Source organism: Notolepis coatsorum (assembly GCF_963971535.1).
Source record: "Notolepis coatsorum genome assembly, chromosome: 9".
Taxonomy (NCBI): Eukaryota; Metazoa; Chordata; class Actinopteri; order Aulopiformes; family Paralepididae; genus Notolepis; species Notolepis coatsorum.
The window spans coordinates 43420956-43435691 of record NC_140173.1 but is presented as its reverse complement, the minus strand read 5'-3'; the positions used below and the strand labels follow the sequence as shown (position 1 = coordinate 43435691).

At 43.0% G+C, this 14736-nt stretch overlaps 1 protein-coding gene across 2 annotated transcripts in view; it reads left to right on the top strand.

Annotated features, from left to right (window-relative positions):
- The window catches only part of LOC311234349 (peroxiredoxin-like 2A), a 67072-nt gene that overhangs the window by 20597 nt on the left and 31739 nt on the right, over positions 1–14736 (top strand). Inside the window, exons 1-2 of one of the 2 annotated variants that reach the window (XM_084321500.1) lie at positions 6828–7035; positions 14270–14449. In XM_084321500.1, coding sequence (XP_084177626.1) covers positions 6846–7035; positions 14270–14449 — 370 coding nt within the window. In that variant the 5' untranslated portion in view covers positions 6828–6845. Of the gene's footprint in view, positions 1–6827; positions 7036–14269; positions 14450–14736 lie in introns of those variants that run through there. The other variant, XM_084321501.1, reaches the window with a different exon arrangement.

Genomic DNA, 14736 nt, shown 5'->3' with positions numbered 1-14736 from the left:
GGACTGTACCTTGATAGAGAGGTCATCCAATGCTCTGTTGTCTCTGGCTGGGGGGAGACGGTCAATGTCTCTTATCTCCTGTATCACGTAGTCCCATATGCGTCCATAACGTTGGTCGAGGGCTACTAGAGCCGCGGTGTATGGGGTAGTAGAGTTGGAATATGCCAGCGCTATATTGTGCGCTCTGGGCACCTTCAGGTGCTTGAGTAGGATAGCATACTTGTACGTTTCATCCGGTACATCGGACATCATTGTCTCTAAACACATTCGTAGCTCTGTGTACTGTGCTCTGTTCTCGTGTGTGAAGTCCGGGAACGTCGGTGTGCCAAGGTACGATGCCATGGATGGCTGGCACATCGGTGAGCGTTGGGGGAGAGGCCTCCTGGGCGAGTCTCCCCGTGCGTGTCGTCGTGGGCTGGTACTTGGTGGGTACCGAAGGTCGGGTACCCAGGTGCTGTTCCTCGGGGCTGGCGGTGCGTCAAACTCACCCGTGAGTTGAGTCGGGTTTGTAGCGCAGTGCCTCGGGGCTGACGTCTGAGCTGTACTGGGCCTCCTGGTCCAGAGTACGTTGCTGCTGGTTGGGGCTGTACTGGGCCTCCTGGTCCAGGGTACGTTGCTGCTGGTCGGCTTGACATTCCTCCTCTTCCTCTTCCTCTGCTAGGTCCTGGAGTCTTCTGTTCAGTCTCTCGGCGTGGTCCGGTTCTTCCCGGTTGCTGGGTCTCGTATGGACCGGCCGGGGAGGGGGTTCGGAGACGTGGACAGGATCCTCCTGTTGGCGGGGTCCCGGGTCGCTTGGTCGGGTAGGGGAATGTGTCCAAGACCCTTGTCGTGACGATCTCCGTCGCGCTGTGCATTGGCGGCGGCGCACTGTGCATCGGCGCGGCTTCTTTCAATGTTCTCTTCTGTCTGAAGGCGTCTGGTCTCCAGTCTTATGCGGTCGTCTTCACTCCTTTGTTGCGCCTGGAAGCGCTCTCGCTCGGTTGCAGAATGTTCGCGTTCACTGAGGGCTTGCGCTTGGAGTTGCGCGTGAAGGCGCTCTCGTTGGTCTGCAGCTCGTTCGCGCTCGGTGGAGGCTGCCAGGGTGGCGATGATTGCCTGCGCCAGCATCTTGTCCGCTTCGCTGGGGGAAGACACAGGCGGAGGTGATCGGCTTCTGGCAGTGCTCGTTGGAGATCCGTTCTCCTGTCGCGCTCCGAGGAGATCCATCTCCTGGGTGTGCGTCTCTTCTGGTAGTGGGTCGGGTTCCGTCCCTGGAGCGCTTTCTTTATCCTGGAGCTCTCCGGGGACTGTCCCGTTGGCGTTGTCGGGGGGTAAAGTCATGTCATGTCCCTCCTGGTCCCCCCCGTGAGCTTGGTCAGTTACGTTAGAACCCACTAGGGTCTCTACTGGCGGGGTCGCCTGGTCGGTAGGGTTTGACATACTTTGACTATCCGCTTTATTTATTTTATCCGTATTTAACTTCTTTATAAAGCTAGGTATTAGACTGACAGCGTATGCCTCTAGATAGGGAGGTGGCTGACGTCTGCGCTCCGGGCGATCTAGCTTAGGAGAACCGTTTGTGGAGTGTTCATCATCGGCCATGTTAATATTAATATTATATTAATATTACGCTAATTACCCTCCGGCTCGAAGGACCAATTTTAACTGAGGGGTACAATTCCCTGACTGTATTAATAAGTATGGTATCATTAAACCACTACTGTCTTATGTACATTACTACTGGCCATACAGTACACGGGTATATGATATGAACACCTCCACAATGACACGGTTCCACAACAAATCTTGGTTAGAGTAATATTTATTATTATAGCAATGATAGTATTACAATACTTTACGTAGGGTCGCGCTTATAAGGCGAAAGAATGTGCGTGAGTAAATCAATAACGTAAGTCCATTATCATATTACGCAGGAGATAATGAATACCACCTGTATCTTAGGAATTATATCTATGGTACACTAGTAGGGCAGCGGGAGATACTAGTAGGGTCCCTCCGGTTGTAGGCCAGCAGGGGGAGGAAATGTTCGAATGCAAACTCTGGATCAACGGGGAATCAATAAGCTCCAGCTACGGGAGTCGGTACATTACTCCCTTGATCGGCAGACGAAAGCAGCAGCTGTAATCCAAGTATGCGTGCAGCTAGAGCTGCCGCGGTATCGGTATTACCGCGGTATCGCTGTTACATCATGCCCACCGCAGCGTTGGGCTGAATACCGGCATCACCGCTGTTTTTTATTATTATTATTATTACGCTCTCGTTGGGCTTGCGGCTCTGCAGATATACCCTACTTCCCTGTCGAGATTCCAAGCGACCCTATTGGGTACCAGAAAAGTCACATGAAACACTGCAGACCACTGATTGGTCAGAAGAGATACGCGTCACATGCTTGGAGCATCTTGCAGTGCGTTTACTTCCTGAATCTCAGCCACCACAACACGGCTAATAGTACGTTAGCTCCCACCGGAGTGGATTACCGACGCCGTCGCTCCTCAGGGAACGAGGCATAATGATTTTACTGCAACGAAATGTTATAATAAAAGCCCTTCGTTCTATACACTTGTCTGATTGAAAACTTTATTAACAGACCGCAGAATGGGTACAACTCGGCACGCTCTGAGCAAAGAAAGGAACTTAGATATTAATTGAGTAACGCTTGCCTTGCTATGTGGTCCGGTAAATACGAACGTGTAACTATACTAACGTTAATGCCACAAATCGAATGCCTTTGTAATCATAAGTAGTAACGTTATAATAATAATAAGAAGAAAGGGTCGGGGGGGTAACCGGCGGGCGCGACACCGAGGGGAGACTTCGAATCCGTGTTTCACTTTTAATAACGAATGCGTGCATGCCGAATCCCAAACAATATTCATGCTGCAAAGTCATCCTCTAAAGATAGACATTTAGACTAGAGGCAGGCTATATGCTATATAAAGAGTAGACTACAAAAAAAATGCATTCAAACTTTTTTTTTTGTGTGTGTGTGTGCGGTAATACCGCGGCGGTAGGAAATATTTTGCAAATGTGTGCGGTAAGGAAAACAGCAATACCGCGGCAGCTCTACGTGCAGCATAGGTGAAAGCCGGCCAGCCTCTCCCAGAGACTGGCTCGAGTGATGTTCCTCACGGGTAAATCCCACACAGTAGTGGGTGTAGACGATTCTCCTCCGCTCCAACAGCCACAGGACCAAAGCAATATAATAATAATCCAGCCGGAAAAGGGCTCTGCATTCACCGGTGTAGATTCTCCGGTGCGCGGTACTTCACATTAACTAGGTCGAACTTGACGTTATTCCACTAAGCTCTGACACTTTTACTGTCCTATTCGCACGCGGTTATAAGTGCTCTATTTAGATGCACGGTTGCTCACTTCACTTGGTCGTTGACTCGTGATGAAGATTTTAACGTTTGAGGGTAACGCGTTTCTAGGTTAACTTGACTTTAGGCTTGTGCTGCTGTATCCACCTGCGACGTATTTATACGTACGGTGAATAATCTAGTACCAGCCTTATTCCTGTCTCGTATTCTTGCGCAGAACCGGGCATGTCCAGGCAAGCCTTGGCGGTGACTTTGAACTAGACCTTGGGGGTATGGCAGTGGCGCCTAGTGGATCGCTATCCAATAGGAGAACGGAATATTATGGTCTGTACTAGGTAAAAGGGATATTCCGTGTATATGTACAAAGAATACACAATGGATATCAGACGATATACAAATATTATGCAATATATATCAAGTAGTAAATATTAGGGCTGGGCGATATGGAAAGAAATCATATCGCGATAACGATATGATAATTTTATTTTATTTCTCGATATCGATAATTATCGAATTGTTATAAGTATAATTATTTTTTATTTATTTTTTTAACAACAGATGTATGTTTATTTTGCACCAATTCTTTGTCATCTATAGTCTATAGTGTTACATCCCCTCACACTCCAGTTCTCAGGCTGCAGCTGGTTTAAAAGCTAAAGTAAACCGGCTTCTCTGCTGGCTGTGGCTCCAGAGGAGTTGAACAGTTCTGGCTCTGCTAGTTTATTTTCGATCTTTTGGCGCTTTTTTGGTGGACAAACCACCGCACATGTGCACTGTGACTCGTGACTGGAGTCTAGTTCTGCTAGCACACATAGCCTACTGTGTACAGACGGTTTCAAAATGTATTTTAAATTAGAAAGCAAACAAAATAAATGGACAAGAGAAAAAGAAATCTGAATTAGGTCAGTATTGTCATTTGGACAAGCAAAGCCATTACTTTAAGTTGCAGGCAAGAAAGACAAGTCTGTCCACTGTCTCTGGTTTTAAAACTGCCCTGTTGCAGGTATAAAAAAAAAAAAAAAAAAAATCGATTTTTTTTTTATTTCGATATCGATTATTAAAATATATCGCGATAGTTATCGTTATATCGCCCAGCCCTAGTAAATATATATATTCGGTTTAATCTGATCCTTCGTAACAATAGTAATGCATAATTTAGGCACCTTTAGTTTAGTTTATTTCGTTTATAAAGGACAGTGTATAATGACAATCGTTTGCATTAAACAAATGGATGGGTGCACTAGATTTAGCAAGAAGCTATCATTTCCATCTATAGTCCTATGTACTGTAACGTTTCATAGCTACCGTAATTACTCTAATAGTAACCGGGTCTCAAATACAAGCCGGGTCTCTATTAATGGCCGGGTGCGCTCTTGAGCTAAGCAATTATAAGCCGGCCTCCTAATACAAGCCGGGTTACTAATATACTGATCTGCGTACTGAGCTAGTTACTTGATTTCACTTTGAAAACGTTGAAATGACCAGTGACCACCTGTAATTGCACTGTTTACTATTTCATACAGTACTTGGTTTCAATAAATGAACCCAGTACATTTTACTGGGTTCAAACTGACACAAAATGTTGATTTATTCATTATGATCCGTTTGAAAATTTGAAATATAGGCCTCCCTCTTATACAGGCCTCCTCCTAATACAAGCCTGGTACCCGCTACAGTTGAAACAAATACAAGCCGGGGTTACTATTAGAGGAATTACGGTATTTAAGTTTATTTAGATTATAAAGGGCAGTGTATGACAATCGTTTGCATTAAACAAATGGATGGGTGCACCAGATTTAGCTAGAACTTCTAGAAGCTATCATTTCCATCTATAGTCCTATAACGTTACATAGCTATTTAAGTGTATTTAGTTTATAAAGGGCAGTGTATAATGACAATCGTTTGCATTAAACAAATGGATGGGTGCACTAGATTTAGCTAGAAGCTATCATGACCTAAGGTTATAGCTATTTAATCACAATAGTGTCGCAAGTGTTTTTGCGGGTCCAGTCCACGGAACGTTGACAGAATTAGCAAAACACCTTATCACCGGAGGCATAAAAGTCATTAGGATACTGTTCTGCTCTGAATTGAGGGCTTATTGTGGAATTGTTTAGCTTCTTGACGATGTTAACACTGAAGCAGCCAGACGCTTGAGCACCGCGGCTGTGTTGTGTGTAACACGCTGTAGCGTCCCCGCCTCCCCGGTCGCGTGTGCACCAAACGTTCCACCCAAAAACAAAATTTCAGTCCAGATTAGGCCAAATTCTGCAATATTTCACGTTGTGCAGTTGATTCCATTTTTATTGGTTAATTCCGCGATTCCGTGAACGCGGATTTCATATTGCTCTAAAACATGGTCTCCTTCACTTCAGTCATACATTATTTTATTATGTATGCATCAGAGAATGGCTTCTTGTGTTTAGCCAACACCCATGTCACTGAGTGAGGACTTGGTTGCTTTTTCTCGTTGTGACATAGCTTTAACAATAATTCTGCTTGCAGCTTGATATGATGATTTCATTCCATTTATTTTTGTGGTTCTTAGCACTGAATTTTGAGGAAAGGCTGCATCAAAATAACTGTTTTGTTTCGTAGTGGCGTTTCAAATATGCCACTCTTCACAAGAGCTACCGTTTCTTGGCATAATTAGGCACATTGGTTTGGTGCTGGGAGGATGCACGCATATTTTTCAGTCCATTCAGCATGATGAGCATGAGCATGCCATATTTTTCTACTAACTGCCTGCTGGCGAAACTAGGCTACTAGCTACATTTATCTCACGGAGATACTGTAAAACTGGGAACGAGGTTACTAGCTACAGTACCTGCAGAAGATTAGACTACCTGTAGATGCACTGTCAACTCGCTCTGACTCGGACCCGCTGAAAGAGACGACACTCATTCTGTGAAAACCCGCCCTACTCTGCTCTGATTCGCAGACTGTGGGTGGGAGGGAAAAAACGCTGACGGGACGCTGAATGTGATTGGACCAGAGTAGCCAGACACACACAGACAGGCAGAGCACTGCTTGCAGAGGAGACTGTGGAGAATTTCGAGTGCCTGCCATACGCACTGGATATATTTTCCTTCCACTTGGTATCACTCTGGAATCACGTTTCAACCAAGTCACTAACGTAACGTTGCTGTCATGAGCCTGCGCTATGGTAACCTACAAGTGATAAAATAAATCAAACATCCAACTCGCACAACGACTCGGCAAACAGTTGCGCGCGGGCCGCACTAACACTAAACTTTGATGTCAAGTAGAGGGCCGCAAAATATCATCCAGCGGGCCGCAATTGGCCCGCGGGCTGCGAGTTTGAGACCCCTGGTTTAAACAGAATGAATAGACACAACAACATTTCGAATAAAAAAATATATACAAATTCGAATGTTGATTTAGAATTCGAATGTCAACGTTATGAAACTTAAGCTTCGAACTATTCGGTACAGCCCTAAAAGATTATCTCTCTCTTCTCTTCCCAGTGGGTCTCTGTGGGTCACTACTAGCTCAGGGTAGACCATGACTCTGCTGCTGCTGCTGGCTCGGAGACTCTCCCTGCACTGCTCTGCTCTCCCTCTGGGGGGCGCCACTCTGAACAGCCGGCCCTCTCCTGCTACAGCCAGGCGCCCCTCTCTGAGAACCCAGACCGCTCTATTTCACCAAAGCACAGCCACAGCCAGTCCTCCCGACCCAAACAAGCCCACTGCAGGCAAGAACACTCTCACCGCCTCTACTCATCACGCCACCATAGTCAGCTGTTATTTCAAGTACTCCGCTCAGCCATCTCAGCAAGCTGGCAACTTAGCCTAGTGCTACTCACCTAAGAAATGGTAGCTTAGCCTAGTACTACTCACCTAAGAAACTGGTAGCTTAGCCTAGTACTACTCTCCTAAGAAATGGTAGCTTAGCCTAGTACTACTCACCTAAGAAACTGGTAGCTTAGGCTAGCACTACTCACCTAAGAAACTGGTAGCTTAGCCTAGTACTCACCTAAGAAACTGGTAGCTTAGCCTAGCACTACTCACTTAAGAAACTGGTAGCTTAGCCTAGTACTCTCCTAAGAAACTGGTAGCTTAGCCTAGCACTACTCACCTAATAAACTGGTAGCTTAGCCTATTGCTACTCACTTAAGAAATGGTAGCTTAGCCTAGCACTACCCACCTAAACAACTGGTAGCTTAGCCTAGCACTACTCACCTAAGAAACTGGTAGCTTAGCCTAGCACTACTCACCTAAGAAATGGTATCTTAGCCTAGCAGCTTAGCACCTCAGGCAAGAAAGTTCTATGAACTGTTGTCTGTGGTCAGTGGGACCCTGCATGTTCGGGTCAATGGGAGACAACCAATAGACCTAGTTGTAATTTAGCCATAGCTAGACTACGTACTATGTACGGCTAGACTATGTTTACTTTTTACCAGAAAGATATCTCAGGGCAGTAAAGGGCACAATAGAAGTTACAGTACAAATAAATATCTGTCTTCTGTTGCCAAAGTGATGAGTAGAGAAGCATACAGGTTTTAGGAAATCACATTCCACCGATTCTTGTTTACTTTTTTTAACTGATTTTATCAGAGCTGAAATGGATGCTGGCAAACTATGTGGTATGATTTTAATTGACCTTCAAAAGGCTTTTGACACTGTCAACCATAGCCTTCTTTTTAACAAACTGTCAGCCCTTGGTATGAGCCCTGTTAGCCTAAAATGGTTCTCTTATCTCTCCGATAGAGACCAATTGACAGACATCCATGGCCATCATTCATCTGCCCTACCAGTGACTTGCGGAGTCCCTCAAGGGAGTGTTCTGGGCCCGTTATTGTTTTTAATTTACATAAACGATATGCAAGCTGCCTGTAATGTGAACCTGTTTCTCTACGCTGATGAATCTGCTATCCTTTCCTCCGATAAGGATGTGGACAAGCTACAGGCCACTCTCAGTAAGGAATTCATCTACCATAAAACATTGGCTCATTGACAATAAATTATCTCTGCATATGGCCAAAACAGAATACATCATCTTTGGTTCCCAACCCAGGCTGCGGAAGCTGGTCTCGCCCAGCATAAATCTCGAGGGACAGCTTTTTGCAGCAAAAAAGTGTATTAGCTATCTAGGTTGCCACCTAGACAGCAGCATGAGCGGGGAATCCATGGCTCTCAAAACTATGAGCAAGGTGAATGGCAGAACTAAATTTCTGACCAGGAAAGTACATTTACTAGACCCTGAAAGTCTTCGCATTCTGGCAAATTATCTTGTTTCTTGTTGCTTTGACTATGCTATCTGTTCTTGGTACGGAGGTCTGACCAAAGTTTTAAAAGATAAGTTACAGGTTTCCCAGAACAATCTCATCCGATTAACTCTAGGACTTGCCTCCAGAGCACATGTGGGAAAACAACACTTCCAGTTGCTGGGCTGGCTCCCTCTGGAAGGGAGCCGTTCAACTTCAGCTCAACATAGTTCACAACATTTATAATAATAGGTTCCCCTCTTATGTTACAAATTATTTTCAGTGGAACAGGGACATGCATACCCATAACACCAGCATTGCTGACCTGTGTATTCCAAGGTTCAAAACTAATATGGGCAAATGTTCTATAAAATTTTGGGGAGCCACAAATTGGAATTTGCTACCTTCACAGCTAAAATGCATCAGTAGTCGGCACAATTTTAAGAAAAAAAGTAAAATCATGGCTGCTCGACAATCAAAAACTAGATTTTAAAATGCATGAAAATGGTGTCTGATACATTGTTGCCTGTGGCTACATTTGTACTGCATTTAAAATGTTCATGTCTATTTAGTTTGTCAAATTGTTATTTATGGTCATGTTTTGTATTGCTTGTCTGTCTGAGACCAAGGACCACAATGGAAATAAGTCTTGACTTTTTTTGTGTAGCATCCTTGACGTTTTTTTCTGAATCTTGTATTTTTAAAAATGTCTAATCAAATCAAAATCATACTACAGGGAACCCCCCCCCCCCCCCCCCAATTGACAACAGACCAATCAGAAAACAGGTTACATTCCTTCCTAACCTGTTTTCTGATTGGTCTGTTGTCAACTGGGGGGGGGGGGGGGGGCAATTCTCCCTGTGGAAGACATTTTATATGGGTTGTTCTTTCTCCATCGGCCAGAGTTGCTGAATCTTTCTCCCCTTTTTTCCAATTAATGCACCTTGGTTGAAGGACAGAGTTGCGACGGATCTTTTATTTCTCTTAGAGAAGCATACTATAGTATACAGACACAGCAGCAGCCAACATGGAGGTCTTACCACCACCGTGGTAGACCAGCTACCCTCCTACACTGTCTTGTCACGCGTCTGTTGTTTTCCGTCATCAAGCCGTGTAAAATGTCAGCAAGTATGTGAGATATTTAATCTTTGAGGAAGTGGCGTCTGGAATACAGAGATCCAGACAGGGCTGGTCTGTGCTGATAACAAGCTGCTGTCTCTCTGCTCGTAGAGGCTAGAGGCGGATCTCCATGGTTTGTGTCTCTCTTGTCTAATCTCTTCTTCAATGCCTGAGCAATGAAGTGTGAAACAAGTGTTTGTTGAAACAATCTCAACATTCCGCAGAAGGTCTGCATATTTCTGGTGACCTGAATAGAAATGGAGTAGAGTGAGGACTCGTAGTACGCTCAAATAGCCGACACCACAGAGATAAATATTGACTCGTAGAGTGAGGACTAAATCCAGGGTTCGCACAAGGTCCTTGAAGTGCTTAAAGTGCTTGATTCTTTTATAAATATTGTTCATTTTAATACCTGTAATAGTACAGTAGTACACACACACGCGTGTGCATTCAGTTAAGTTGGAATATGACTGTAATACAAACAGTTCAGTTTGTCAGGTACATGCAACACAGATTACAGTGTTGACATCTGTCTGCTTTAGAAAATCCCATGTGCTGCAATAAAAATGATTGAAATGAGATGAACAGACTGAAAACTTTATTTTATTAGATAAAACATGTTGACAAAGTTTTACTTTGCAGTTGAAAAAAGGTAATAAATCGCAATATATATTGCAATATTAATATCACAATATCGCAATATATTTTGAATCGCAATACTATCGTATCGTGACTATCGTGATAATATCGTATCGTGAGGCCTCTGGTGATTCCCACCCCTACTAGCTATTCACAAAATGTATTCACTTTGCAAAATATCACTTTCACATTATTTATAGTTTTATTTTGGATAGATTCTGATACCTATTGTAGAATTAAGAGATGTTTTATATGCAGAAGATTTTTTATAAATATATAGGTTGCTAGGGAACAGTGTGGACCCAAGTATTTCCTGTCAACTATTCCATCAGCGAACTCTGCAACCGGATGTCAACTTGGATGCTTTTAGAATGTTGTTTTGAAACCGTCTGCAACGGTAGTGATTTGTTTTGCTACAGTCTAATGAAGACATGTTAACACTTTGATTGCCTAAGGCTAAATTCATGATATACCATCCGTTGCCAGCTCTATTTAACATGGAGAAGTTCCCCTTCTTTGCAGGGCTATAACTTTTTAAATTCTATTGCCAGATTGCCATTATTAGGGCCCATTCAAGGTCCTATATGTATTGTTCATGGTGTAGCAACGTTAAACTTTTTCATTCACATATTCATACTAAAATATGGTCTAAAGTATAAGTATGTTTTCATCTCTTTCTGCCGCTTTCTCCAGAACGTGATTTATAGCCCCAAATGCATTATATTGATGATGAAATACAGTTTGATAGCAATCAGCGCGATATAAAAAATTCTAACTGGACGGACTTCTGGAAGTTACTACACGTCATCTGATGTTGACCGGATGGGCGAGGGGGCGTTTATAATTCCGTGGGCAGCGTTATACCATTCATCTAATGTGGGTCATATGTTCATCAGATCAGTTAGTATCGAACACGGAAATATTACACGCTAAAACTCACCCCAGTCTCCGCGGGCCGTTGGCCGATCAGCGTGGGGTAGACAGTTTTCCATTATGGGATGGCAAATAGTATAATAGTATATATGTCCAAATCATGTTGTTTATCGAGTTATTGGCAACGGATCGCTATGTATTGTGTCGAGATCGAGTCCCGGGACCTATAGCGAGTGCCCGGAAGTAATATGGGTGATCAGCACTTCATCCACATAACTTCCTGTTTGGCGCTTCTGCCGATCGGCCACCAGATGGCGCTCTTGAACCGCTAGAGGATTGAGAGGAGCTCAGAACTGTGTGTGAAGGCTGCGGATGGAAAATATGATTCCGATCACAGATTTTTGAAATATTGATATGAAAGACGAGTTACGGCGTCCTCGCAACTTGAGCATGGCGGGGAAGGACGCCTAAACACGTTTTCGGCACTTAAAGTGTTAAGATAAGATATTCCTTTATTGATCCCCTTGGGGAAATCCAGGCATCATAGCAGGATGGTACAGGTAATAGTAGAAGACGTGATACAGGTCATAAAATTATAGTACAGTAGAAGTATAAATTCAAAAAATAGGCAGTGTAAACAATAATAACAATATAATTAACTCTGAATATGCACATATGAGCAAATAGGCAGTGTAAGTCAAGGTGCAGATGAGTGTTGTCAAAAATATCGAAAAAATCGATACATCGATTCTGAATATTTAAAACTGTTTCAATACTCATTTCCCGAAATATCGATATTTAATTATTCATAATTTTTTTTATTTTTTTTGTAAGGAAGTTGCATTGTTCATTTCAATACCTGTAATAGTACAGTAGTCCACATGTGCATTCAGTTAAGTCGGAATATTACTGTAATACAAACAGTTCAGTTTGTCAGGTACATGCAACACAGATTACAGTGTTTACATCTGTCTGCTTGAGAAAATACCATGTTCTGCAATAAAAATTATTGAAGTGAGATGAACAGTTATTTTTAAATGTGTGATCTAAAGATAAACAAAGGGTTTTAAAAGTGTTATATTTATCTTCTCTTATAGTACCAGAGAGAAGCTGAGGAGAATCAACCAGCAACAAAAGCTACATTTATTAAAATTTATTTTAATTTAATTAATTTCTTACGTTTTAAGATTGAACCTTTTCCCCTGTGGTATCGAAAATGGTATCGAATATTGATACTTTTCAAGGTATCGTATCGAAGTTCGAAATTCCAGTATTGTGACAACACTGTATGCCCCATCAGTTATATTTGCATTACAATAAATATAGTTACAATAGACACTATAATCTAAATATATACTATGAGTAAGTAAGTATACAGTATACCCAGGTGCAGTATACAGTTGCAGTACAAAGGTGTAGTATACAGGTGCAGTATACAGTTGCAGTACACAGGTGCAGTATATGCAGGTGCAGTATACACAGGTGCAGTACACGGGTGCAGTATATGCAGGTGCAGTATACACAGGTGCAGTACACGGGTGCAGTATACAGGTGCAGTTTACAGGTGCAGTATATACAGGTGCAGTTTACAGGTGCAGTATATACAGGTGCAGTATACAGGTGCAGTATATACAGGTGCAGTATACAGGTGCAGTATACAGGTGCAGTATATACAGGTGCAGTATATACAGGTGCAGTATACAGGTGCAGTATACAGGTGCAGTATATACAGGTGCAGTATATACAGGTGCAGTATATACAGGTGCAGTATATACAGGTGCAGTATATACAGGTGCAGTATACAGGTGCAGTATATACAGGTGCAGTATATACAGGTGCAGTATATACAGGTGCATTATATACAGGTACGATAAAGACTTTTCCGGTCCTATCTTTTTTGCTACAATGACAAAGGTGCTTGCTTTCAAAATAATGTTTATTTAAAAAACCGGGAAACACATTTGTGTGTATATGCAGGCTATATAATGCATTATTAACAGGTGTTTCAGGTCTAAATGGCTTAGTACGGTTGACGTTACACTGCTTGTAGTAGTAAATCAAATGGCATATTTCTTTAAATAAAATTACAGAAAATTATCACTAAAGTGCTATCTGTTGCAGCTGTACTCTTTTCCATAAAAATAGCATATTTGGATAAGTGTGACCATTTCTCAAACTGAAAATCATGTATTTTTTTTTTAAATACAGAAAAGGATCACTAAAGTGCTATCTGTTGCAGCTGCACTGTTCTCCATAAAAATAGCATATTTGGATAAGTGTGACCATTTCACAGAAAAGGATCACCAAGTTACCATTTCTCAAAAAATATCAATAAATACAGAAAAAAGGACTCGTTCACTCAGTGGACATTTCTATCTCAATGCGAGGTCTGCTGCTGCTGGCTAATAATACGGTCAATACGTGGGGAGATCTTTGACAAGGCAACACGCATGTCATCCTCAAGGCTCAACTTGGCCCTATATTTTGTTTTCAGAGCTGTCATGGATGAAAAGCCAGCTTCACACATATGTGGTGCTGAATGGTATCAACACCTTAACTGCTGCATCATGAGATACTTGGTACTCAGCACCTCACTCTGAAACATGCTCTCCAGGTGGTATCAGATGAGATTTCAATGAGTTCTTCCAAGAGTTTGGATGGAGATGTGTCAGGAAGCTTTGTCTCAATGTTGTCTGTAAAGTCTTTTTTATCCAGAGTAACTTGGTGATCATTTTCTGTGTTTTATTAAATAATGATTTTCAGATTTTGAGAAATGGTCAAACTTATCCAAATATGGTATTTTCATGGAAAACAGTTTAAATCTCAAGGCACCCCTGGCAGCTCTCTGAGGCACCCTAGGGTGCCGTGGCACCCCTGTTGAGAACCGCTGTCCTAGAGTGAAGCTGTGTCTGTCTCACTCTATTCATGTTTTTCCAGTGACTTTGAACAATGAACTAGCAGAGTAAAACGTAATTTATATTTATCTAGGCCTATATTTAGGCTATAGGCACATTTTTTGTTAGGATATATATCTTTTAACAAAGAGCAATAACTCTCGACACTCACATTTCACTTTTTTTTTGTGTTGCAGTGTTGTCCTCCAGCCAGGAGGTGGAGCTGTTTGCGATGGGGATGTGGTCTCTGGGTGTGTGCGCGGTGGGCGCAGCACTAGCCGGCATCCTGCTGGCCAACACTGACCTGTGTCTGCCTAAAGTGGCCCGGGCGTCGCTGGAACACCTGGAGGGCGCTGACCTGCGCTCCACGCTGGGAGGTGAGAGAGAAGCTGACCTGCGCCCCCTGCTGGGCGGTGAGAGAGAAGCTAACTGTCTGTCGCACAACATCCTGACATTCTGGAAGCTTCTTATCCACAGGGTTGTTATAATGGCCGCCACACACAGCATCACACAAACTGATGAGAGAACAGTCAGTGTTCATTCAGGGTTAACTGTATGCAGAACTTCCGGAATTGCCCCACCATGGAGTAGTCGCATGTGACACAGCTGCTCACCCGTTTTTTTAATTTTCGCTTTAAAAACATATTTATACACCACCAATGCG